This window comes from Oncorhynchus clarkii, chromosome 23 (assembly GCF_045791955.1).
Source record: "Oncorhynchus clarkii lewisi isolate Uvic-CL-2024 chromosome 23, UVic_Ocla_1.0, whole genome shotgun sequence".
In the NCBI taxonomy this organism is placed as follows: domain Eukaryota; kingdom Metazoa; phylum Chordata; class Actinopteri; order Salmoniformes; family Salmonidae; genus Oncorhynchus; species Oncorhynchus clarkii.
In genome coordinates this window covers 50,248,299-50,273,287 of record NC_092169.1, presented here as the reverse complement: position 1 = coordinate 50,273,287, position 24,989 = coordinate 50,248,299, and the positions used below count along the sequence as shown (strand labels likewise).

At 42.1% G+C, this 24,989-nt stretch overlaps 1 protein-coding gene across 5 annotated transcripts in view; it reads left to right on the top strand.

The window, feature by feature from the left end:
• LOC139381781 (mitogen-activated protein kinase kinase kinase 4-like) overlaps positions 1 to 24,961 on the top strand; it is a 75,015-nt gene extending 50,054 nt beyond the window's left edge. For 4 of the 5 annotated variants that reach the window (XM_071125534.1, XM_071125533.1, XM_071125537.1 and 1 more), the window contains exons 10-28: positions 1,408 to 1,507; positions 1,750 to 1,833; positions 2,062 to 2,346; positions 2,743 to 2,892; positions 3,281 to 3,442; positions 12,232 to 12,444; positions 12,556 to 12,634; positions 12,889 to 12,982; positions 13,257 to 13,394; positions 14,805 to 14,905; positions 15,115 to 15,198; positions 15,425 to 15,616; positions 15,845 to 15,915; positions 16,120 to 16,236; positions 16,493 to 16,652; positions 16,920 to 17,039; positions 20,558 to 20,664; positions 23,490 to 23,669; positions 23,829 to 24,961. In XM_071125534.1, coding sequence (XP_070981635.1) covers positions 1,408 to 1,507; positions 1,750 to 1,833; positions 2,062 to 2,346; positions 2,743 to 2,892; positions 3,281 to 3,442; positions 12,232 to 12,444; positions 12,556 to 12,634; positions 12,889 to 12,982; positions 13,257 to 13,394; positions 14,805 to 14,905; positions 15,115 to 15,198; positions 15,425 to 15,616; positions 15,845 to 15,915; positions 16,120 to 16,236; positions 16,493 to 16,652; positions 16,920 to 17,039; positions 20,558 to 20,664; positions 23,490 to 23,669; positions 23,829 to 23,849 — 2,458 coding nt within the window. In that variant the 3' untranslated portion in view covers positions 23,850 to 24,961. The remainder of the gene's footprint in view (positions 1 to 1,407; positions 1,508 to 1,749; positions 1,834 to 2,061; positions 2,347 to 2,742; positions 2,893 to 3,280; positions 3,443 to 12,231; positions 12,445 to 12,555; positions 12,635 to 12,888; positions 12,983 to 13,256; positions 13,395 to 14,804; positions 14,906 to 15,114; positions 15,199 to 15,424; positions 15,617 to 15,844; positions 15,916 to 16,119; positions 16,237 to 16,492; positions 16,653 to 16,919; positions 17,040 to 20,557; positions 20,665 to 23,489; positions 23,670 to 23,828) is intronic. The other variant, XM_071125535.1, reaches the window with a different exon arrangement.
• Positions 24,962 to 24,989: the final 28 nt, after the last annotated feature.

Here is a 24,989-nt window from a genome sequence, read left to right as displayed (position 1 = left end):
AAATCTATGATGTTAAAATGCCTATTTACTCTGTTCCATCTGACTGCACAATCCACTTTCTCATAAGCCCAGCCAGGCAATTTATGAACTTGATCTCCACTATAAAAAGCATCCAGACATTATCTCACATTTCTTTTAGACTAACATTTAGTTTTCAACAACAGAGATTTCTATAAACTTAGCTCTCTACAGACAGGCAGGCAGCTTTTCTCAGACAGTCAAAATTACGTATCAGGATAGTTTTTATGGATATATATATATATATATACAAAGAACTATCAATAGAAAGCAGATCAAACGAAACTAAGTGCAGCAAGTTTGCAATATTTCCAGCTCCAGCTTGAAGTGATTGTATTAGCTGTGTTGTTGGCTAGCTCCTCTGAACAACAGTGTCCTGACGAGAGAGCACATTTTCTATGCCAAGTGAAATCGTGCATCATTAGCTCATTGTTATGGATGTATCCAAATAAATGTCACTAGAAAACAGCTTATGCAAATGCAGTTACATTTGTTATTCTGGCTGCACTGTTTGACCTAACTGTAAGTTAGCCATAGTTGGCTAGTTAGCAAGCAAAGGATAAGAACGTTGCCAGCCAGTATGGCAATGGAACATTTGGAATGAACAACTGGGTCGCGTCCATAGATACAGAACAAAAAGTCTGAACGACTGTCGTTCAACCGAACCTATAGAACAAACGACCAGCCGGCTTGGGTAGAAACCCTAGATTTGTGTCGGGACTGTATCTTGTGGAAGGATGAAATAGTATGAATAAAGTCAGCAAAATAAAGTTTTTAATGAAAATATGTCAATCATTATTGAAATATGTTGGTAACCCGCTGTATAAAGTGATAATGCCCTCGAAGCCAGTGTGTTTGGAGGATACATTGGCACGGTTTTCCTCGACTTTGTCTCGAGCCTATCACCTGTGCTATTAAATCCTTCAAACACCGGCTTCTCGGGCATTATCACTTAAATATGTACTGAACAAAAATATAAATGCAACAATTTCAAAGATTTAACTGGGTTATAGTTCATATGAGGAAATGAGTCAGTTTAAATCAATTGAATCAGGCCCTACTCTATGGATTTCACGTGACTGGGTAGGGGTGCAGCCATGGGTGGGCCTTGGTGGGCATAGGCCCACCCACTTGGCAACCAGGCCCAGCCAATAAGAATGTGTGAATATATTGTATATTGTTTTTATTTTTTACAAATTGATACTTGGAGTCCAAGCATCGCTATAATATTGCTATATGTAACAATGGATTACCCCCCCCCCCCCCCGTCCGTCCGTCCGTCCGTCCGTCACTATTAGATATGACCAAGTGAATTCCTCACTGTTAGAAAGTCAAGTTCACTTTATTATCCTAAGAGGCTAATGTTGAGCTGGTTTGTTGTCCTACTAGGCGGTCGGTAATTGAGACGAGCCGGTCACTCAAGGAACTGTTCCATGAGGCTAGAGAGAGGGCGTCCAAAGCTCTGGGCTTTGCCAAAATGCTCCGTAAGGTGAGAGAGACAGCAGTTTTTGTTTTCCCCCATTTTCTTCCTGCTTATTTTTACTTGGCAAATGCACAGATGTATTGTGTATGTAAGTAAATGTATGCTGTGTTTTTGGTTATGGCTCACTTGTAAAAAAGAGGGGGGAAAAGGATAGCTATCTCAATGTGACTTCCCAGGTTAAATCTAGGAAGTATGAACATAAAATAATTGTGTATTTTGAGTGCTCTGACTCCCTCTCTCCACTACAGGACCTGGAGATTGCTGCAGACTTCAGCATTACCAGCGGGGTACCATGCCTCCTGGAGGCCCTCATGGAGAGAAACTATGTCAAGGTGCCTCAAATGACCCCTTTTGTTCCTTTTCACCCTCCGTGCTATTCACTCTGTTCTACAGCGGGCCTGGGTCAATCCATTTCATGAAGTTTCCATTCCAGAACTAAACTGAAATTCCAATATTCATCATTGCTTTTTCAATGAAAATGACATTTCGATGTACTTCCTGAATGTCCCTTCCCTTTCTGAAGGATGAAAATGCTAACTTGTCTGCCTGATTGTCTGCAGGTCCAGATCCCAGGGCTGGAGGAGCTGGAGGTGTTTGTCCCCTGTTCCCTGATGAACCAGCGGGCCCTCATCCTGCAACTTCTTAACGCTGCAGCTGGTAAGGACTGCAGTAAAGAGCCTGATGAGATGATGGCAGAGGACGAGGCCTACCTGCTGATGAGCAAGCACGGAGCAGGGGACTCGCCTGGCGAGGCAGGCCAGGCTGCGGTGCAGTGGCAGTGGGACGGGGAGCTGGTCAAACTGGTGCCTCAGATGGAGACTGTGGACACGCTACGGGCCATGAAGGTCGGTTGGTGGGAATTCTGGGAACAGGGTTTATTAACCAATTTGCAGTGTGCCATGACAAGGTGTGTGTGATCCCGTCTCCCATTCTGAAGTAGATTATTAAGCCTGATTGCAATGGGAACCTATGTATAACATAATATGTAGCTGCTTTGCACTAACATTGTACTGACAGATGATAGAGAAGAGAGACTGATGACTTGACTCAAACTCTGCTGTTAGACTTGGCTGTACTATGACTCGTCCTCAAGGAATTGAGACTTGACTCTGACTCTGTTAGACTTGAGACTACACACTCATCCTCAAAGACTTGAGATTGACACTGACTTGCCTAAAGTGATGCAGCCGGCCCACCTGGTGGCCCAAAGGGATTGATTGTTTTCTTAATATATTGATCAGGTGGAGAACCTGCTCCTGATAGTGATGCAGTCAGCCCACCTGGTGGCCCAGCGTAAGGCCTTCCAGCAGAGTATGGATGATCTGCTCACCCTCCACAGGGAACAAACTTCCAGCCAGCCCCTCATCGCCCGCTCCCTGGAGCAACTCAAGGTACCATCCACTCTATTTATTTACCTTGATCATGTACTGCTTTTCATTTCCCTGTTGTAAATAAATATTCACTATTAAGCCCAAGTTTATTGAGATGCTATTGGGTAAGTTCACAAATTACTTTGCACAAATGTCATGTTTATACTGCAGTGAGAGCTGTGAAAAACAGTCATGCACATAACTGTTGTCTTATTCTACATCACATTGTTTTCAAAATCTGTTAGCTTTCTCTCTCCTCGATTAGACTTTTCCTGTGTGGTGTGTCTGGTTGAAGCAGCCCTCATAAAGTTATGTATTTTTCCTTTTAGTTAGTGTTTTTGACTCCCTCTACAACTCATTATTTCTCTTTTTCTTTCCATCCCTCCCTTTTCTCTCTCTTCTCCCACAGAACGAAGCCTTACAGCTGTGTATAAAGATCAACACAGCCATCGACCGGGTGGAGTACATGTTCACGTCAGAGTTTGAGGTGGAGGTGGAGGAGTCGGAGTCAGCCACACTACAGCAGTACTACAGAGAAGCCATGATACAGGGATACAACTTTGCCTTCGAGGTTAGATAATAATACAGAATATTATAACGGTTGGGTTGATGAGGGTGGGTTTATGATAAGTAGTGTTGTAGCAGTCCAGTCTCCAGACACATAGTGTCTCGGTCTTGTCTCGGTGTCAGATACATTTGTACTCTGTCTCGGGACAGTGAGGACTCATCATTTTTTCCGGAGACCAGCACAGTAAAAAAACTCATAATTATCAGCTTCCATTCAGTCAGCGCATAACCGCTTCGCCAGGCCACATATTCTTAAAACATGAATACAGTATGTTATCAGCCATTATAGACCATGTTTGTGCAGTGGCAAACCTATAGTGTGTAACATGTTGGTGATTCTGAAAGGAACAGCAACAGTAATACTAGTGCACTTTTTGTAAAACACAAAGGGTCAGTGGTGTAGTGGAGGGTATACGCAGGCCAGTGGTGTAGTGGAGGGTATACGCAGGCCAGTGGTGTAGTGGAGGGTATACGCAGGCCAGTGGTGTAGTGGAGGGTATACGCAGGCCAGTGGTGTAGTGGAGGGTATACGCAGGCCAGTGGTGTAGTGGAGGGTATACGCAGGCCAGTGGTGTAGTGGAGGGTATACGCAGGCCAGGTATAAGCCATATACCTTATTTCAGTGGGCATTGCCTATACCCACTTCTTAATCCCTACTGATGTGTATCAAAGTAGTGTAGCGGAGGTATGACTTATTAATGATATAGTACAATAGAGAAATTATGCACAAAGTAGCCTACACAATTGCAAAGCACGTGAAATATGTTAATATGCACACTGCCTAGTTTCAGCGGAAATCATCTGCAGACAGCAAGAGTGTGCAGCTGTCCACTGGTTTTGGCATGGAGCAGCTCACAGAATATTGGCATCGGTAGCCAATGGGTATGCAAACCGGGTATTGAAAAAGTTTAGTCTGAAGTGTTGGTTAGTAGGCTATTTGTTATGCGCAATTGTCATCATGCACTGTTTGCATTAGGGGCGTAGACATGGGTGGACTGAGGCCCACCCACTGGGGAGCCAGGCCCTGTCAGGCCCACCCAATCAGATTGATGTGGTTTAAGTATTGTTGTGGTCTTATACCATCACATTTTTTTTGTGAAATCAGAAAAATGTATAGGAGAACTCAGAAGAAAAAAATAGGAAACCGTATGATTTTTCACACAGGGTGCCTTTCCTTCGCTGGATGGGCCATTTGAGAACCTTTTGGCCAAATTAAAGTATACCAACTTCTCTAGCACCACTGCATAGGGACGATGGAAAGACAGCAGTCACACACAGCATGATGTTAAAGGATAAGTAGTCCATAAACTCAGACATAATCAGCCAGTAGGTCTCAATCATAAGAATACAAAAACACAACCATTAAGCATTTCCCAATCTAAATGTACAACTACTTCCCATTGCAAAACATATTTAATGTTTAGCACACAAAGTAACCAGTGACCTAAAGTTAAAAGTGCAACTGATAGCATTTAACTACTTTGGCTGTAGGTTTCATATCTGCAATCATCATATCAGTCAAAAATATCAAATTCACAGTTTATGCTACAAAACCAACTTTAAAATAGGTTATATTTGACTCTGCGTTACATGATGTACACAAAGGCATTGTTGGTAGAATAGATGGATGCAGTTCAATGCATGATTAATATAATTCACCGATACCAATATTTTGTGGACTACCAATAAATGTATCAGGTTGTAAATCACAGCTGGCCTGGTACATTGTTTGCTGCCTCCATTCGGGATGCACTGTTTCAGTTTCAATGACTCAATGTTCTGGACAAAAACTGACTAATGTAACTAAGGCTGGGAATGTCAATACAATCAAACTAGGAAGGGCAATGATCACAAGTCAGTCATAACGTGGCTTATAGGCTAGCGTATCTATTTACGTAGCAACTTGAAAAGACGGAGCCTAACGTTAGCTAGCTAGCTACTAGGAGGATGTCATGACATTGGAGGAGTGGGTGGGGAACTGACTTTTTCCCCCTCATTGTTTTTCAGTGAATATACACAGCTAGAGATGCAGGTGTCATTTGGTTAGCTAGCAAGAACAACTTTTATCTAGCTAGCATATCTCTTGCCTTATAAATTCACTCTACTAACCAGCTCTGCTAGGGCGAGTAAAATTGGCAGTGAGGTGTTCTCTCATTTGTCTGGAAGTAGCAAGCTAGCAAACTTTAGCCAGTTAGCTTGGGTACTTGGTTGGAACAAGCATGCATTGGCAGGCAAGCTGCAGAAGGACAAGGAGGCTACAATTCCCCATTGTTTATCAATGCAATTTTGACGGCCAACTAGCTGAAAAAGTTTGAGAGTTTATCTAATGTTCCTTCGTTAGATTTTAGCTCACCTTTTATTTAACTTGGCAAGTCAGTTGAAAACCAATTCTTATTTACAATGACGACCAACTTGTAAAGCCCCCCGGCCAAACCCAACCCGGACGACGCTGGGACAATTGCGCCACCCACATACAGTGCCTTCAGAAAGTATTCACACCCCTACACTTTTTCCACATTTTGTGTTACAGCCTGAATTTAAAATGGATTACATTGAGATTGTTTTGTTGTCACTGGCCTACACACCATACCCCCAATACCCCATAATGTCAAAGTGGAATTATGTTTTTAGAAATGTATACAAATTTATGAAAAGCTGAAATGTCTTGTCAAATAGTATTCAACCCCCTTTATGTCAAGCCTAAATAAGTTCAGGAGTAAATATTTGCTTTACACGTCCTGTAATAAGTTGCAAGTCATTTGAAAACCAACCACACTCACTATGTGCAATAATATTTAACATTATATTTTAATGACTACCTCATCTCTGTACCCAGCACATACAGATAATTGTAAGGTACCTCCGTCGAGCATGGAATTTCAAACACAGATTCAACAACAAAGACCAGGGAGGTTTTTCAATGCCTCGCAAAGAAGGGCACCGATGGGGAGAAAAAAAAGAGCTGACATTGAATATCCCTTTCAACATGGTGAAGTTATTAATTACACTTTGGATGGTGTATCAATACACCCAGTTACTACAAAGATACAGGCGTCCTTTCTAACTCAGTTGCCGGAGAGGAACGAAACTACTCCGGTATTTCAATGGTGACTTTAACCTCTCTGGGATAGTCGGGGACGGTAGCGTCCCACCCCGCCAACAGCCAGTGAAAGTGCAGGGCGCCAAATTCAAAACAACAAGAATCTCATAATTAAAATTCCTCAAGCATACAAGTATTTTACACAATTTTTAAATTAAAATTCTCGTTAATCCAGCCACAGTGTCTGATTTCAAAAAGGCTTTACAGCGAAAGCACCACAAACGATTGTTAGGTCACCACCAAGTCACAGAAAAACACAGCCATTTTTCCAGCCGAAGAGTGGAGTCACAAAAAGCAGAAATATAGATACAATTAATCACTAACCTTTGATGATCTTCATCAGATGACACTCATAGGACTTCATGTTACACAATATATTTTGTTCGATAAAGTGCATATTTATATCCAAAAATCTCATTTTACATTGGCTGTTATGTGTTGGGTTCAGTAGTTCCAAAACATGCGATGATTTTGCAGAGAGCCACATCAATTCACAGAAATACTCATAATAAACATTGATAAAAGATACAACTATTATACATGGAACTTTAGATAAACTTTTCCTTAATGCAACCGCTGTGTCAGATTTTTAAAAAACTTTACGGAAGAAGCACACCATGCAATAATCTGTATGGTGCTCAGAGCCATACTCAGCCCAAATATCCGCCATGTTGTGTAGTCAACATTAGTCAGAAATAGCATTAAATATTCACTTACCTTTGATCTTCATCAGAATGCACTCCCAGGAATCCCAGTTCCACAATAAATGTTTGATTTGTTCGATAATGTCCATTTATGTCCAAATAGCTACTTTTGTTAGCGCGTTTTGTAAACAAATCCAAAGTCACGAAGTGCGTTAACTAGGAGCAGACAATGTCAAAAGGTTCCGTTACAGTCCGTAGAAACATGTCAAACGATGTATATAATCTATCTTTAGGATGTTTTTAACATAAATCTTCAATAATATTCCAACCGGAGAATTCCTTTGTCTGTAGAAAAGCAATGGAACGCGAGCTAATTCTCATGACTGCGCGTCACGAGCCTGTGGCACTCTGCCAGACCTCTGACTCATTCCCCTCTCATTCAGCCCCCCTTCACAGTAGAAGCCTGAAACAATGTTCTAAAGACTGTTGACATCTAGTGAAAGCCTTGGGAAGTGCAAGATGACCAATATCCCACTGTATCTTCAGTAGGGGCTGAGTTAAACTACAAGCCTCAGATTTCCCACTTCCTGGTTGGGTTTTTTCTCAGGTTTTTGCCTGCCATACGAGTTCTGTTATACTCACAGACATCATTCAAACAGTTTTAGAAACGTCAGTGTTTTCTATCCAATACTACTAATAATATGCATATATTAGCATCTGGGACAGAGTAGCAGGCAGTTTACTCTGGGCACCTTATTCATCCAAGCTACTCAATACTGCCCCCCAGTCACCAAGCAGTTAAAACCGTTACAGTTTAATGGTTGTGATGTGAGAACTGAGGATGGATCAACATTGTAGTTTCTCCACAATACCAACTTAAATGACAGAGTGTAAAGAAGGAAGCCTGTACAGAATAAAAATATTCCAAAACATGCATCCTGTTTGCAACAAGGCACCTAAGTAATTCGACAAAAAATGTGTCAAAGAAATTCAAATTTGTCCTGAATACAAAGTGTTATCTTTGGGGCAAATCCGCCACATCACTGAGTACAACTCTCCATAATTTCAAGCATAATCAAATCTTCGTCCAGTTTGAGGTCAGTAATCGCTGTTCTGATATCCAGAAGCTCTTTTCCACATGTACAAAATAAGTTAAACAATGAGAAAAAACACACAAAATAGCACAATTGGTTAGGAGCCTGTAAAACGGCAGCTATCTCCTCTGGCGCCATTCTATAGTGGTGTCTGCTTCATGTTATGAGTATGCTTGTCATCTTTAAGGACTGGTGAGTTTTTCAGGATAAAAAAAGAAACAGAATGGAGCTACGCACTGCCAAAATCCTAGAGGAAACCTGGTTGTCTGCTTTCCACTAGACACTGGGAGATGAATTCACCTTTCAGCAGGACAATAACCTGAAACGCAAGGTTAAATCTACACTGGAGTAGCTTACCAAGAGATCAGTGAATGTTCCTGAGTGGCTGAGTTAGTTTTGAGTTAAATTGGCTTGAAATGTATGGCAAGACCTGAAAATGTTTGTATAGCAATGATCAACAACCAATTTGACAGCGATTTGAAGAATATTTTTAAAGAATAATGGCAAATGTTGCACAATTCGGGTGTAGAAAGCTCTTAGAAAATTACCCAGAAAGACTCACAGCTGTAATCACTGCAATAGATGCATCTACAAAGTATTGACTTAGGGCTCTGAATGCTTATGTAAATGAGATATTTCTGTATTTCATTTTCAATACATTTGGAAAAATTCTAAAAACATGCTTTCACTTTCTAATTACAGGGTATTGTGTGTAAGATGGTTGAGAAAAAAAGTGGAATAAGTTGAGGGGTATGAATACTTTCTGAAGGCATTGATGACAACAGCTAGTGCGCTGCAATTAAAAAACATTGTTCCACTCACCTGATTATGATAATTTGAAACGTAACTTCTTGTTGAAAGTTATTATTGAAAAGGTAGAAGCTAACAAATTAGCAACAACGTCCTCTTTGATAACACTGCTGCAGCAGCTGCAAACTAACCAACAAAAAAAGCTAGCTAGCTAGACCACGCAAAAACTACTGCTCGCTATTGCGCAGTGACCTGTTGGCCTTCAAGAAGACAGAAGTTTCCATAAGTTTTAGAAAAATTGTCCCACCCATTACGTCAAAATGTGATTGGTTGATTCCGCTGTCACTCCAAACATTTGTCCTAATACAGCTGAATGGCTGGCTTCTGATGGCTTAGCCAATGGCTGACTTAGCTAGATATATTTATCTCCCCAGATACCAGCTGATTGGATATTTTTTTGTCTTCCGTGTTGACCTTTTCTTTCCAACAAAAACTGAAGAGATTAAATCAGAACGTCATTGAAAATAATAATAATCATTATTAGGATATTATAATCAGTATTTTATAAATCCTTAGCCCTTCTCTGATTGTGTCAAAGGCCCATTGATCCTCACTGTGTTTGGGTTAGTAATAGTGTGTAGAGTGGCTCTATTTTACCTCAGCATGCATTTCACTATTTTGAATGTGTAAAGAATCTGAAATATTAACACAGATATACTGGACATTTTGATCTCTCATGGTGGTGATTTGGCAAAATTACAATCATGGTCTTGAAATGAACTCACATTTTTCTGGTCTCAGACCCCTTGTCCCCCTCCCGGTCTTGAGTCTGTATTACCCCCCCCCTTCCACATTCCGGTCTTGACTCTGACTCGCTCCGGTCTTGGTCTTGAATCGCTCGCTACAGGTGATCTTGAACACAACACTGATGATAATGATGCTAACTAGTACAGAGGGTGCTCTGGCTCAACTTTGCTTTTGAGGTTAGAGGCCAAGGGTCACTGCTGGAGTCAGGGGTAATTTGGCTGCATGGTATGGGGGGCAGGGTGGACTAATGGTCAGTGTTATAGTTGAAATACTACCCTAGTACTCAGGACAGGGCTAATGATCAGTTTTATAGTTGGAACACTACCCCAGTACTCAGGGCAGGGCTAATGATCAGTGTTATAGTTGGAACACTACCCCAGTACTCAGGGCAGGGCTAATGATCAGTGTTATAGTTGGAACACTACCCCAGTACTCAGGGCAGGGCTAATGATCAGTGTTATAGTTGGAACACTACCCCAGTACTCAGGGCAGGGCTAATGATCAGTGTTATAGTTGGAACACTACCCCAGTACTCAGGGCAGGGCTAATGATCAGTGTTATAGTTGGAACACTACCCCAGTACTCAGGGCAGGGCTAATGATCAGTGTTATAGTTGGAACACTGCCTCAGTACTACAGAGAAGCCATTATACAGGGATACAACTTTGCCTTCGGGTGGTGGAGGGTAGCAGTGGGCTAACTGCAGATTTGAGTTATGGTGCATCCAGGGGCTGCTAGCGGCAACATGAGGGTGGGTTACTTTAGGTCAGAGTCTGTAGAAACTTCCTGAGTATTTCCTTAGTACCCCTAGTGTGGACCGTAAAATGTTCTGCTCATTGCCTTGGAGGGTTGTGTTAGTACAGTGATGAACTGTAGAGATGTAAGCTGGAGGTAATTGGAGGGTTGTGTTAGTACAGTGATGAACTGTAGAGATGTAAGCTGGAGGTAATTGGAGGGTTGTGTTAGTACAGTGATGAACTGTAGAGATGTAAGCTGGAGGTAATTGGAGGGTTGTGTTAGTACAGTGATGAACTGTAGAGATGTAAGCTGGAGGTAATTGGAGGGTTGTGTTAGTACAGTGATGAACTGTAGAGATGTAAGCTGGAGGTAATTGGAGGGTTGTGTTAGTACAATGATGAACTGTAGAGATGTAAGCTGGAGGTAATTGGAGGGTTGTGTTAGTACAGTGATGAACTGTAGAGATGTAAGCTGGAGGTAATTGGAGGGTTGTGTTAGTACAGTGATGAACTGTAGAGATGTAAGCTGGAGGTAATTGGAGGGTTGTGTTAGTACAGTGATGAACTGTAGAGATGTAAGCTGGAGGTAATTGGAGGGTTGTGTTAGTACAATGATGAACTGTAGAGATGTAAGCTGGAGGTAATTGGAGGGTTGTGTTAGTACAGTGATGAACTGTAGAGATGTAAGCTGGAGGTAATTGGAGGGTTGTGTTAGTACAGTGATGAACTGTAGAGATGTAAGCTGGAGGTAATTGGAGGGTTGTGTTAGTACAGTGATGAACTGTAGAGATGTAAGCTGGAGGTAATTGGAGGGTTGTGTTAGTACAATGATGAACTGTAGAGATGTAAGCTGGAGGTAATTGGAGGGTTGTGTTAGTACAATGATGAACTGTAGAGATGTAAGCTGGAGGTAATTGGAGGGTTGTGTTAGTACAATGATGAACTGTAGAGATGTAAGCTGGAGGTAATTGGAGGGTTGTGTTAGTACAGTGATGAACTGTAGAGATGTAAGCTGGAGGTAATTGGAGGGTTGTGTTAGTACAGTGATGAACTGTAGAGATGTAAGCTGGAGGTAATTGGAGGGTTGTGTTAGTACAATGATGAACTGTAGAGATGTAAGCTGGAGGTAATTGGAGGGTTGTGTTAGTACAATGATGAGCTGTAGAGATGTAAGCTGGAGGTAATTGGAGGGTTGTGTTAGTACAATGATGAACTGTAGAGATGTAAGCTGGAGGTAATTGGAGGGTTGTGTTAGTACAATGATGAGCTGTTAGCGGAAGGTAATTGTCAACATCTATTTGGGTCTGGTTGGACAATTGTTCTCTTTCTGAGGAAGGCTGACACGGAAACACTGCATTGTTTTTAACAATAGGTTCTATTGAACATGCCACATAAATAAAGACATTTCAATAATAGCAAGATTGGCTTGGTCCTCCTTTGGTTTAGGGGTCAGACTGGTTAGACAGAAACACGAGTACACCTGACCCTCCTATTGGCTGCGTTTACACAGACATGAGCTGATCTGAGGCTGCCTGTGTGGAGGCAGCGTTAAGTTCCTCACAGTAGCAGCACAAGGAAGAGTGCTGTGGTTCTGCTTGTGATGTAGGGGTTATACTGTTCCAGTGAAGAGCACCTTCAAAATGTACCTTTTGTTCTCCGTAGTACCACAAGGAGGTGGTGCGTCTGATGTCGGGGGAGTTCCGTCAGCGGATCGGGGAGCGCTACATCTCTTTCGCCAGGAAGTGGATGAACTATGTCCTCACTAAGTGTGAAAGTGGCCGGGGTACCAGACCCCGCTGGGCCACTCAAGGCTTTGATTTCCTCCAAGCCATCGAACCTGCCTTCATCTCTGCTTTACCAGAGGACGACTTCCTAGTAAAAACATACTACTTCATTGACTGATTTATTAAATGACTACGTTATTGATTAATTGATTGGGTATTTTGCAGGATGGTATTGTGATTACATAAATCCTTCCCTCTGCAGAATTTGCAAGCTCTGATGAACGAGTGCATTGGTCATGTGATCGGGAAGCCTCACAGCCCAGTCAGTGGCCTGTACATAGGTAAGACCCCGCCTCATCTGCACAAATATGTCGGCCTGTGTGGCTCAGTTGGCAAGACCATGGCACTAGCAGCAATGCCAAGGTCATGGGTTCAAGTCCCTCAGGGATCACATGCGCATGATGAACATGTATGCACTCATTGGATAAAACCCCAGTCTTGTTAGGCCTAAGGAAACTAGTGTGTAGAAATAGGAGGGCTGGAGTCCTATATCTTGGTCTTGTTGAGGATGGCCCTTCCTCTCTTCTCCACTCAGCCTCAAGGAACAGTCCTCGACCGGTCAAGGTCCCTCGTTGCCATAGTGACCCCCCCAACCCCCAGCTGTTCATCCCCAATGCAGAGGGCTTCAGGTAGGTCAAAAGTCATGAGCCACTAAGAACCATTTGCGGCCTGTTAGAATACTGTGTTTTTATCATGTGTGTTTTCATGGGTTTTAAATTGGGTGGTTGAACTTGTATTAATGCTTTTGTGACTCTGTATGAGTTAACATGGAGTGTGGGTGTATGCTCTCATGTGTAACTGGTGGCACCTTTGAGAGGATGTTACTGTTTGGGTGCTTGGGGTACATACACACCGTATCTCCAAGGCACTCTCCAGAGTTCCTCAGTGTGTTTTTGTCACCAGCTCTAGGAGTCTCCCTTGCGACCTACGGACTCAGCTGTGCCTACCTACAGGCCCCCGCACAGTCCCTACCCCCCAGGGCCCCGCCCCCGGGGAACACGGTCCAACCAAAGCACCTGGATCCACCCCAAATGACGTCAGGTAGCCCCCCCCCCCCCCCCCGTTCCAGTACCTACCAGGGTTGTACTGTCAACCCAGAGCACCCCAGCCACAGGCTGATATCCCACCCCTCCCATCTGAACTCGTCAACTAGTGGTTCAGGTTTAATAATTGAATAAATCTATATTGATTTCCCCTGCCATACTATCACCGTTTGGAGTGGACCCAGAGAGAAGCATGTTCTGCTTGTCCAGATGTAAAACATATATGTATTGTCACGTGCAGTGAAATGTGTTTTACAAGGTCAGCCATAGCAGTACGGAGTATATTAGGGTTAAGGCCTTGCTCAAGGGCACAGACATATTTTTCAGCTTGTCAGATCGGGTATTCGAACCAGCGATCTTTCGGTTACTGGCCCAGAGCTCTAATCGTTTTGTATGTGTTGCCGCTAACAGAAATGTGCATTTAAAAAGACCACTTTATAGCACTATCAAAACTACAGTTTTATAAGGGCCGTCTTTTTAAAGGAATAGTTCACTCAAATGTGTTACCTTACACTGAACGCCATCTATGGATATGGAGAGACTTTTGTTTTGTCCACCTGGCCAATGTCCCACAACACACATTCTCCAACACGTGGTTGTGCATGGCGTGAAATGTAAACACAACATGTTATCTCATCATGCTGCGGGAATACACAATTCCAGAGTTACTCTGCTATTAATCAGTGTGGCCTTGCTTTTATTCTAAGCATCTGATGGGGAGCTCTTCTTAATCTTTGGCTTGTTTGGTTTCTGTCCTTCTAAAATGAAAACATGTGCTGAGCTGTCTGTTTGACCTTTGAACTTTGGTGGGATGGGCATAGAATCATTCTATTTCTATGGGTGTGGGGTTGAGAGTTATAGAGTTATGTTCCGCCATCTCGACAATCTCAAGCCTCTTGACTGATATTGGTTGACTATAGGTCCCAGGCTATAGGTCCCAGGCTATAGGTCCCAGGCTATAGGTCCCAGGCTATAGGTCCCAGGCTATAGGTCCCAGGCTATAGGTCCCAGGCTATAGGTCCCAGGCTATAGGTCCCAGGCTATAGGTCCCAGGCTATGTTTGTGCTGTCTCCTACAGTCATTGTTATGGCATCACAATAGCCATAGGAGTTGACAATAGATCTGGACCCGGGCTAGTCTGGGACCTGAGCTGTACAGTACAATGCAGGATCAATGAGTTGGCCAGCTGACTTGGCAAAATATTCTTGTTGTTTTTTTTAAATGTACAAACAAACGCATTGTCTAAGTTTAGTGTTTTTTTAGTGAACCAGAAAATCTAGTTATTTCTGGTTGCTTATCAAAGTTGCCTGGCTAACTCATTGATCCTGCTTTGTAGTATACTACTCTGATGGCTGACTACTTGGGTAGATTGTAGTTGATTGTATGATACCTGCCTCTCCCTGTGCAGAGGGACCAACCTCCAGGAGAACGACAGGCTGTGGTCTGTAGCGGCTGAGATTCATTTCAGGTCCCTGAGCCGACACTCCAGTCCCACTGAGAACAGGGAAGGTATTAGACACTTTTAATTGTTTGCATTGTCCTGTTGGGGATGTTCGATATTGTCATAATGGAACTATGCATTCTGCATAATTGTCTTTTTGACTTTGAACAAGAATGAAATAAAATACAAAGTAGGAGTAGTCACTTGACCTGTGTGTTTTTCTACCTTAACATAGCTCCCATCTTACTGCCTGTCTGTGTTCTCTCTCTCTCATCAGAACCCTCCTATCCTAAGGGAGGAGAACCCAGCAGCACAGCTAGGAGAAGCTGGGAGCTCCGCACCTTCATCAGCCAATCAAAAGGTGAGAATAACGGGGGGGTTGCATGTCCAAGTCCTAGGTGCCATCTCTGGCTGTTGTGCCCTTGTGCAAGGCACTTCATCTCTAAACTGCTCCAGAGTAGTGTGTAGAGTCCGTCTGTTCTACGCCTTTCCATTTCTCACCTTTACACAACTGAGAAAGTACCCAGGTCTGTTTCCTATTCCTCTTCATTCCTGAGAGTCTGTCCTCTACACCTCTTTCTCCTCAGACACTGCAGCCAGACAGAGCCCCATGGAAGCTGTACGTCGCTCCATACGCTCCTTCGAGGACAAACGCTACGCAGTCATGAAGCAAAGGAACATCATTGGCCAGGTGTGCGACACCCCCAAATCCTACGACAATGTCATGAACGTTGGCCTCCGCAAGGTCACCTTCAAGTGGCAGAGGGGCAACAAGATAGGTATGTACTGTACACCCTATTCCCTTTATAGTGCACTACTTTTGGTCAGAGCCTCGTCTGAACTTGTGTCCCCCCTAAATTATACCCTATCCTCTATATACAGGGCTTTCCTCCAGAGCCCACAGTAAAGGGAATAGGTTGCCATTTGAGATTTTCCCTGGAGTTTGTCCTTTAGTATTGTTGTCTCATTTATCATGCCCATGGTGTTTCATCTGTCTCCCGCTACAGGCGAGGGACAGTATGGCAAGGTGTACACCTGCATCAACGTGGACACTGGAGAACTCATGGCTATGAAGGAGGTAGGTAGCCATGGCCTGATAGGATTTTGTAGCCAAAGTGTTGCTACAGCAATGTAGCACGGGAGCAGAATGTTGCCCTGAATTGAAAAAGATGTTTATGGTCATTTTAATTCACTGCAAGTTAACATCCATTCCTATCAACAGTACTATTTTCCCATGCGTTTAAAAAGCGTTTGTCCAATAAAAGTTTACTTTCCAAATCAGATCCGGTTCCAGCCGAATGACCACAAGACGATAAAGGAGACAGCAGATGAGCTGAAGATCTTTGAGGGCATCAAACACCCCAACCTGGTCCGCTACTTTGGTGTTGAGCTACATCGGGTAAGAGCATGCATGCATGGGTTCCAAAGTTCTAGAAAGTTTCCCTGGCTTTTCAGATATTCTAGTTGGAGGTTCCCTTAATCAAGAGGGAATCCTTCAACTGGAATCTCTGAAAAGCCAGGGAACTTTGGGAAAGTTTGAAAGGTCAGGTCAAACTCAGTCTGTATGTGAATGAGATGACACTATGTATGAACGGGCTATAACATCAGATTGGATGTATGCATTAACTGTCTGTGTCCCTCCCTCTCCCCACCAGGAGGAGATGTACATCTTCATGGAGTACTGTGATGAGGGGACCCTGGAGGAGGTGTCCAGGCTTGGCCTACAGGAACACGTCATCAGGCTGTACAGCAAACAGACCACCACAGCCATCAACGTGCTCCACGAACATGGCATCGTGCACCGAGACATCAAGGGTCAGTTAACACCTCTCACTGGGGAGATGTCTTTCTCTCTGGCCTAATGTTGGTCTCTTAATTCAATGTCAGGGTTATGCAGACACCTTGTAGCAGTGTTATCAATCAGTTAATGCATTTTAGCTATAGTGACATTGGCTGGGGGTTTATGCCATAAAGAAAAGTTATCAACCCTTCCTGTGGCTCCAGTGTCATTGACACAGCAGAAATTGTTCTTACTGTATGGATGTCTCTCTCTCACTGTTCCTCCTCTCTCTCTTACCGTAGGAGCCAACATCTTCCTGACGTCGTCAGGCCTGATCAAGCTGGGGGACTTTGGCTGTTCTGTGAAGCTGAACAATGCCCAGACCATGCCTGGAGAGGTCAACAGCACCATGGGAACGGCAGGTGAATGAGACGCATTAAGCCTTGTGTTATACACTCCCTTCAGAAAGGATTCATTCCCCCTCTCCCATCTACACACACTAGCCCATAATGACATACACTAGCCCATAATGACACACACTACCCCATAATGACAAAGTGAAATGTTTCTCTCCCATCTACACACACTAGCCCATAATGACAATGTGAAATGTCTCACACCCATCTACACACACTACCCCATAATGACAAAGTGAAATGTTTCTCTCCCATCTACACACACTAGCCCATAATGACACACACTAGCCCATAATGACACACACTAGCCCATAATGACAAAGTGAAATGTTTCTCTCCCATCGACACACACTAGCCCATAATGACACACACTAGCCCATAATGACACACACTACCCCATAATGACAAAGTGAAATGTTCCTCACCCATCTACACACACTACCCCATAATGACACACACTAGCCCATAATGACACACACTAGCCCATAATGACAATGTGAACGCATGTTTAGACATTTTTGCAAATGTATTGATAATTAAATAAATATCTAATTTACATAAGTATTCACACCCCTGAGTCAATACTTTATAGAAGCACCTTTGGCAATGATTACAGCTGTAAGTTTCTAAGAGCTTTCCACAGTTGGATAGTGCAACATTTGCCCAATTATTATTTTTCAAATTCTTCAAGCATTGTTGATTATTTCTAGACAACCATTTTCAGGTCTTGCCATATATTTTCAAGCCAATTTAAGTCAAAACTTTAACTCAGCCACTCACTGTCCAGTGTAGATTTGGCCTTGTGTTTTAGGTTATTGTCCTGCTGAAAGGTGAAATAGGTGTCTGGTGGAAAGCAGACTGAACCAAGTTTTCCTCTAGGGAAAAATTGTGAGTTTACAAAAGGCTGGGTAATTAGTTATCATGATGAAACTGAGTTAGAAAGGACACCTGTATCTTTGAGGTGATACACCATCCAAAGTGTAATTAATAACTTCATGATCAAAAGGATATTCCATGTCTGCTCTTTTTTATTTGTACCCATCTACCAATAGGTGCCCTTCTTTGCAAGGCATTGGAAAACCTCCCAGGTCTTTGTTGTTGAATCTGTATTTGAAATTCACTGCTGGACTGCGGGATCTTACATATAATTGTATGTGTGGGGTACAGAGATGAGGTAGTCAATCAAAACTCATGTCAACTTCTTGACGCTACCCATCCCTATCGCGGGATCATTTGTCAGCAACCGCTGAATAGCATAGCGCAACAGTCAAATAATATTACAAAAAAATATATTCATGAAATCACAAGTGCAATATTGCAAAACACAGCTCAGCCTTTTGTTAATCCACCTGTCGTCTCAGATTTAGAAATTATGCTTTACAGCGAAAGCAATCCAAGCGTTTGTAAGTTTATCGATAGCCTAACATAGCATCAGGAAGCTTGGTCACAAATCAGAAAAGCAATCAAATGAACCGTTTACCTTTGATTTTCGGATGTTTTCACTCACGAGACTCCCAGTTACACAACAAATGTTCCTTATACCCAAAAATGTGTTTGTCGCGTTATGTTCAGAAATCCACAGGAAAGAGCGGTCACGACAACGCAGACGGAAATTTCAAATAGTCTTCATAATGTCCACAGAAACATGTCAAATGTTTTTTATAATCATTCCTCAGGTAGTTTAATATATCATCTGAGTGTTTAGGTTTTTCAATAACAGCGGGAGGAACAATGGCCGCTTTACTCTGTAGCGCAAAAACTCTGAGAGCCCCCACCTATCCACTGTGATCTTTCACGCTCATTTTTCAAAAGAAAAGCCTGAAACTATGTCTAAAGACTTGACACCTTAGGGAAGCCAGAGAAAAAGGAATCTGGTTGATAGGCATGCATAGGAACAGAAGGGTTTCAAAATAAGAGCCTGAAACTGTCTAAAGACTTGACACCTTAGGGAAGCCAGAGAAAAAGACATGTGGTTGATAGGAACAGAAGGGTTTCAAAATAAAAGCCTGAAACTATGTCTAAAGACTTGACACCTTAGGGAAGCCAGAGAAAAAGGAATCTGGTTGATATCCCTTTAAATGGAGGATAGGCATGCATAGGAACAGAAGGGTTTCAAAATAAAAGCCTGAAACTATGTCTAAAAACTTGACACCTTAGGGAAGCCAGAGAAAAAGGGATCTGGTTGATATCCATTTAAATGGAGGATAGGCATGCATAGGAACAGAAGGGTTTCAAAATAAAAGCCTGAAACTGTCTAAAGACTTGACACCTTAGGGAAGCCAGAGAAAAAGGAATCTGGTTGATATCACTTTAAATGGAGGATAGGCATGCATAGGAACAGAAGGGTTTCAAAATAAAAGCTTGAAACTGTAAAGACTTGACACCTTAGGGAAGCCAGAGAAAAAGGAATCTGGTTGATATCACTTTAAATGGAGGATAGGCATGCATAGGAACAGAAGGGTTTCAAAATAAAAGCTTGAAACTGTAAAGACTTGACACCTTAGGGAAGCCAGAGAAAAAGGAATCTGGTTGATATCACTTTAAATGGAGGATAGGCATGCATAGGAACAGAAGGGTTTCAAAATAAAAGCTTGAAACTGTAAAGACTTGACACCTTAGGGAAGCCAGAGAAAAAGGAATCTGGTTGATATCACTTTAAATGGAGGATAGGCATGCATAGGAACAGAAGGGTTTCAAAATAAGAGGCACTTCCTGATTGGATTTTCCTCAGGGTTTCGCCTGCAATATTTTGACAGTTTTGGAAACTTGAGTGTTTTCTATCCTAATCTGTCAATTATATGCATATTCTAGCATCTGGTCCTGAGAAATAGGCCGTTTACTTTGGGAACGTTATTTTTCCAAACATAAAAATAGTGCCCCCTAGCTTCGAGGTTAAACACTATTGCTCACAGTGAGTCCGTGCATTTTATTATGGGACTTGTAAAGCACATTTTTACTCCTGAACTTATTTAGGCTTGACTCAAGACATTTCAGCATTATCGGGTATTGTGTGTAGGCCAGTGACACAAAATCAGTTTTAAATGATGGTTGTAACAACAAAATGTGGACAAAGTCAAGGGGTGTGAATACTTTGAAGGCTTAGTATAGAACCTGTATGTCTGCTGTGTACAACTACGTAGGTTTATTTTTGAACAATTCCCAAAAATTATTTCCTCCTGGGAGGGAAATTGTATTCTAATCTAATAGGACTTTAGTTATTAATGTCGTCACCCCTTCTCTTCTGGTAAAAGGACTCACGAGGCGATATGTGAGTTTACAAAAGCCTGGGTAATTAATTATCATAGTGAAACTTGCATTGGCATTGTTGTATCTGTTTACATTTAATGTATTTTTGGTTGTGTCGGACCCCAGTAAGACTAGCTGTCTGAATGAATAAAACAAATCTAATCTCCCTTGCTATCACAATTCATACACTTATCAAGATCTAAGAATATAGATATTGCATGTTTCAGATTATTGCTTGTTCAGTTGTTAACCTGTTCTTTCCCTACTCTATTCATCAGCATATATGGCACCTGAGGTCATTACGAGGGCAAAGGGCGAAGGTCACGGGCGAGCAGCTGACATCTGGAGTTTGGGATGTGTCCTCATCGAGATGGTGACTGGGAAGGTAAGAATTCGCTCAAGGGGAGGATTGAGCAGACATTTAACCAAAATGGTCCTCAAACAATTCATCTGTTTCTAGCATTTCTACTGCTGCTGCTACCGCCACCACCTCCTCCTAAACAACCTATGTACCTATTATTCATTACTACTATTATTCACCACCTACGACTTTTCTACTAGTATTATTATTCACTACTTTCACCACCTACAACTACTACACTACTATTATTATTTATTGTTATTATTCACTACTTTCACCACCTACGACTACTACTATTTACCACCTAACACTAGCTAGTTGTTGTTCACTACTATTATTCACCGCTAGTTGTTGTTCACTACTATTATTCACCGCTAGTTGTTGTTCACTACTATTATTCACCGCTAGTTGTTGTTCACTACTATTATTCACCGCTAGTTGTTGTTCACTACTATTATTCACCACTAGTTGTTGTTCACTACTATTATTCACCACTAGTTGTTGTTCACTACTATTATTCACCACTAGTTGTTGTTCACTACTATTATTCACCACTAGTTGTTGTTCACTACTATTATTCACCACTAGTTGTTGTTCACTACTATTATTCACCACTAGTTGTTGCTCACTACTATTATTCACCGCTAGTTGTTGCTCACTACTATTATTCACTGCTAGTTGTTGCTCACTACTATTATTCACCGCTAGTTGTTGCTCACTACTATTATTCACTGCTAGTTGTTGCTCACTACTATTATTCACTGCTAGTTGTTGCTCACTACTATTATTCACCACTACTACTATTAACCACCTACTATTCACTACGACTAATTATTTATTACTATTATTCACCACCTAAGACTTATTTTCTACTAGTTATTATTCACTACTTTCACCAGTATTATTCGCTACTACTGCCACCACTTATTATTCACCACCTACTATTCACTTATCACCACCTACTACTAGAATTATTTGCTACTACTATTATTCACTACTTTCTCCACCTAACATTATCTACTACTATTATTCCCTACTGCTACTACCACCACCTAACATTATCTACTACTATTATTCCCTACTGCTACTACCACCACCTAACATTATCTACTACTATTATTCCCTACTGCTACTGCCACCACCTAACATTAGCTACTACTATTATTCCCTACTGCTACTGCCACCACCTAACATTAGCTACTACTATTATTCCCTACTGCTACTACCACCACCTAACATTTGCTACTACTATTATTCCCTACTGCTACTACCACCACCTAACATTAGCTACTACTATTATTCCCTACTGCTACTGCCACCACCTAACATTAGCTACTACTATTATTCCCTACTACCACCACCTAACATTAGCTACTACTATTATTCATTATTCACTAGTAGAGGTCGACCGATTTAATTAGGGCCGATTTCAATTTTTCATAACAATCGGAAATCGGTATTTGGACACCGATTTTGCCTTTTAAATTTTTATTTTTTTTACTAGTCAGTTAACACATTCTTATTTTCAATGACGGCCTAGGAACGGTGGGTTAACTGCCTCGTTCAAGGGCAGAACGACAGATTTTCACCTTGTCAGCTCGGGGGATCCAATCTTGCAACCTTAAAGTTAACTAGTCCAACGCAATAACGACCTGCCTCTCTCTCGTTGCACTCCACAAGGAGACTGCCTGTTATGCGAATGCAGTAAGCCATGGTAAGTTGCTAGCTAGCATTAAACATATCTTATAAAAAACAATCACTAGTTGATGGTTGATGATATTACTAGATATTATCTAGCGTGTCCTGCGTTGCATATAATCTGACTGAGCGTTGGTAGGCAGAAGCAGGCTCGTAAACATTAATTCAAACAGCACTTTCGGGGCGTTTTGCCAGCAGCTCTTCGTTGTGCATCAAGCATTGCACCGTTTAGGACTTCAAGCCTATCAACTCCCGAGATGAGGCTGGTGTAACCGATTTGAAATGGCTAGCTAGTTTGAAACGCTATTAGCGCGCGCTAACGTCACTCGCTCTGAGCCTTGGAGTGGTTGTTCCCCTTGCTCTGCATGGGTAACGCTTCTTCGAAGGGTGGCTGTTGTCATTGTGTTCCTGGTTCGAGCCCAGGGAGGAGCGAGGAGGGGGACGGAAGCTATACTGTTACACTGGCAATACTAAAGTGCCGATGAGAACATCCAAAGGTTAATGAAATACAAATGGTATAGAAGGGAAATAGTCCTATAATAACTACAACCTAAAACTTCTTACCTGGGAATATTGAAGACTCATGTTAAAAGGAACCACCAGCTTTCATGTTCTGAGCAAGGAACTTAAACGTTAGCTTTCTTACATAGCACAATTGCACTTTTACTTTCTTCTCCAACACTGTTTTTGCATTATTTAAACAATTGAACACGTTTCATTATTTGAGGCTAAATTGATGTGTTCATTGAGTATTGTTGTAATTTGACATTACAAATAAATAAGTTTTTTTTTTTTTAAAGTCAGATTAATCGGTATCAGCGTTAAAATCATAATCGGTCAACCTCTTCACTTATCACCACCTACGACTACTAGTATTATTTATTATTATTCACATATACCACCTAACACTAGCTATTACTACTATTCACTACTGTGGATGCTTCAGAGTAGTATAATTAGTTTGTACTATGTATTCAAGGTTGTTTAAAATTTTAGCCTGATTTGAGTCTACTCCCTCGACAATCCTCAATGTCTGTTTTGTTTGTAGGCTGATTGAGGAAGTGTTGTAATCAAATGTAATCTAAACCCTGTTCACGTCTGAAGTTAGTGTTTAGAAAGGTCTTGTCCTTCTCCCCTCTCCCACCACGCAGAGGCCATGGCACGAGTATGAGCACAACTTCCAGATCATGTACAAGGTGGGTATGGGCCACAAGCCCCCCATCCCAGAGAAGCTGTCCACTGAGGGGAAGGATTTCCTGGGTCACTGTCTAGAGAGCGAGCCCAAACGACGCTGGACCGCCAGTACCCTTCTAGACCACCCCTTCGTCAAGGTCAAACACTTTTTTCTACTTTGAAAAACATGCTGAGACACGCATACAGTTCACTGCAAGGGTAGACTTTATGCTGGCAGTCACATTGTGGTCTAACTAGATTAAATGTGAAGATCACAAGTCTAATCAAGAGCTCCTCTCTCTGTCTTTCAATCCCAGGTTTGCACGGATGAAGAGTGAGGGGGAACTGACAACGCTGCTCCCACGTTTACAAACTATAGCACTACTGTTCATGTTGGCCAGAGACCGAAAGACGAGGGTCTTGTGAACACAGGAAATTATGACTGCAGGCATATGGAGCTAAACTGAGGAACTTTAAAGACATCATTTCCGATGGACGACTAAACTGGATCGTGTTCCTTACAAACCAAGCGGAAGAAAACTGACTGCAATAGGGAGAGACACTACCTGTATCTGTTAAAACGTTTTGCTACAGTGTGCCCTAATGAACATGACCCTGTAGTAGTCGACTTATGTCCTGGGGAGGGCAATGTATTGTACATACTGTAATAATAGGATTGGATCCTTCCTTGTATAAACAATATTGTAAAGCTTAGGTAATAAGTATAGCCACACCTTGTTGTTCTCTCACTGGTGAAGATGAGATGGAACAAGGCAAATGAGGAAGATATTTTAAAGAAATTGATAAACAAAAGCTATGGCACTTTAAATACGTTTTTTTCCTCCTTTCAGTGAGTGTACTAGGGACAGTTGAGCGCAGGGGAGATCTAAGTTCACTGCAGACATTTGGGCCTCGTTCAGTAGGCAAACGTTGTGGAACATTGCAGCTAGAAATGTTTGTTTTACATAACATCTAAATGTTACACAATGTTGTGCCCTTCTGAATGTGCCCCAGGTTTGGGCGAGGCAGCAGTCTTGCCTTCAGTCGTTTGATGAGGTGAGTGTCATTGCACAGAAGCAGGGGATGCTGTACTTAGTGCCCCAAAAATGTTTTACATTTTAAATCCAACAATGACTGAGGGTGTCATCATCCATATCAGGTGAACGGTTTACAAATTACAGTACTTTTTGGACATTGGGGGGGACTAGAGGGCCAAAGTATTGGGACAAATTCACTTATGTATAGTAAAGAAAATGACGTTTTTGGTCCCATATTCATAGCACTACATCAAGCTTGTGACCAAACTTATTGGATAATCTTGAGTGAAAGTTCACCACACAAATCTCATACCCCCAAGACATGCTAACCTCTCATTATTGTAATGGTGAGACGTTAGCTTGTGCGATGACCTCACTCATCATTAGCCGAAAGTGTGTAGAAACATATTGTATTTTTTACAATAAGTGACTCCAATGACA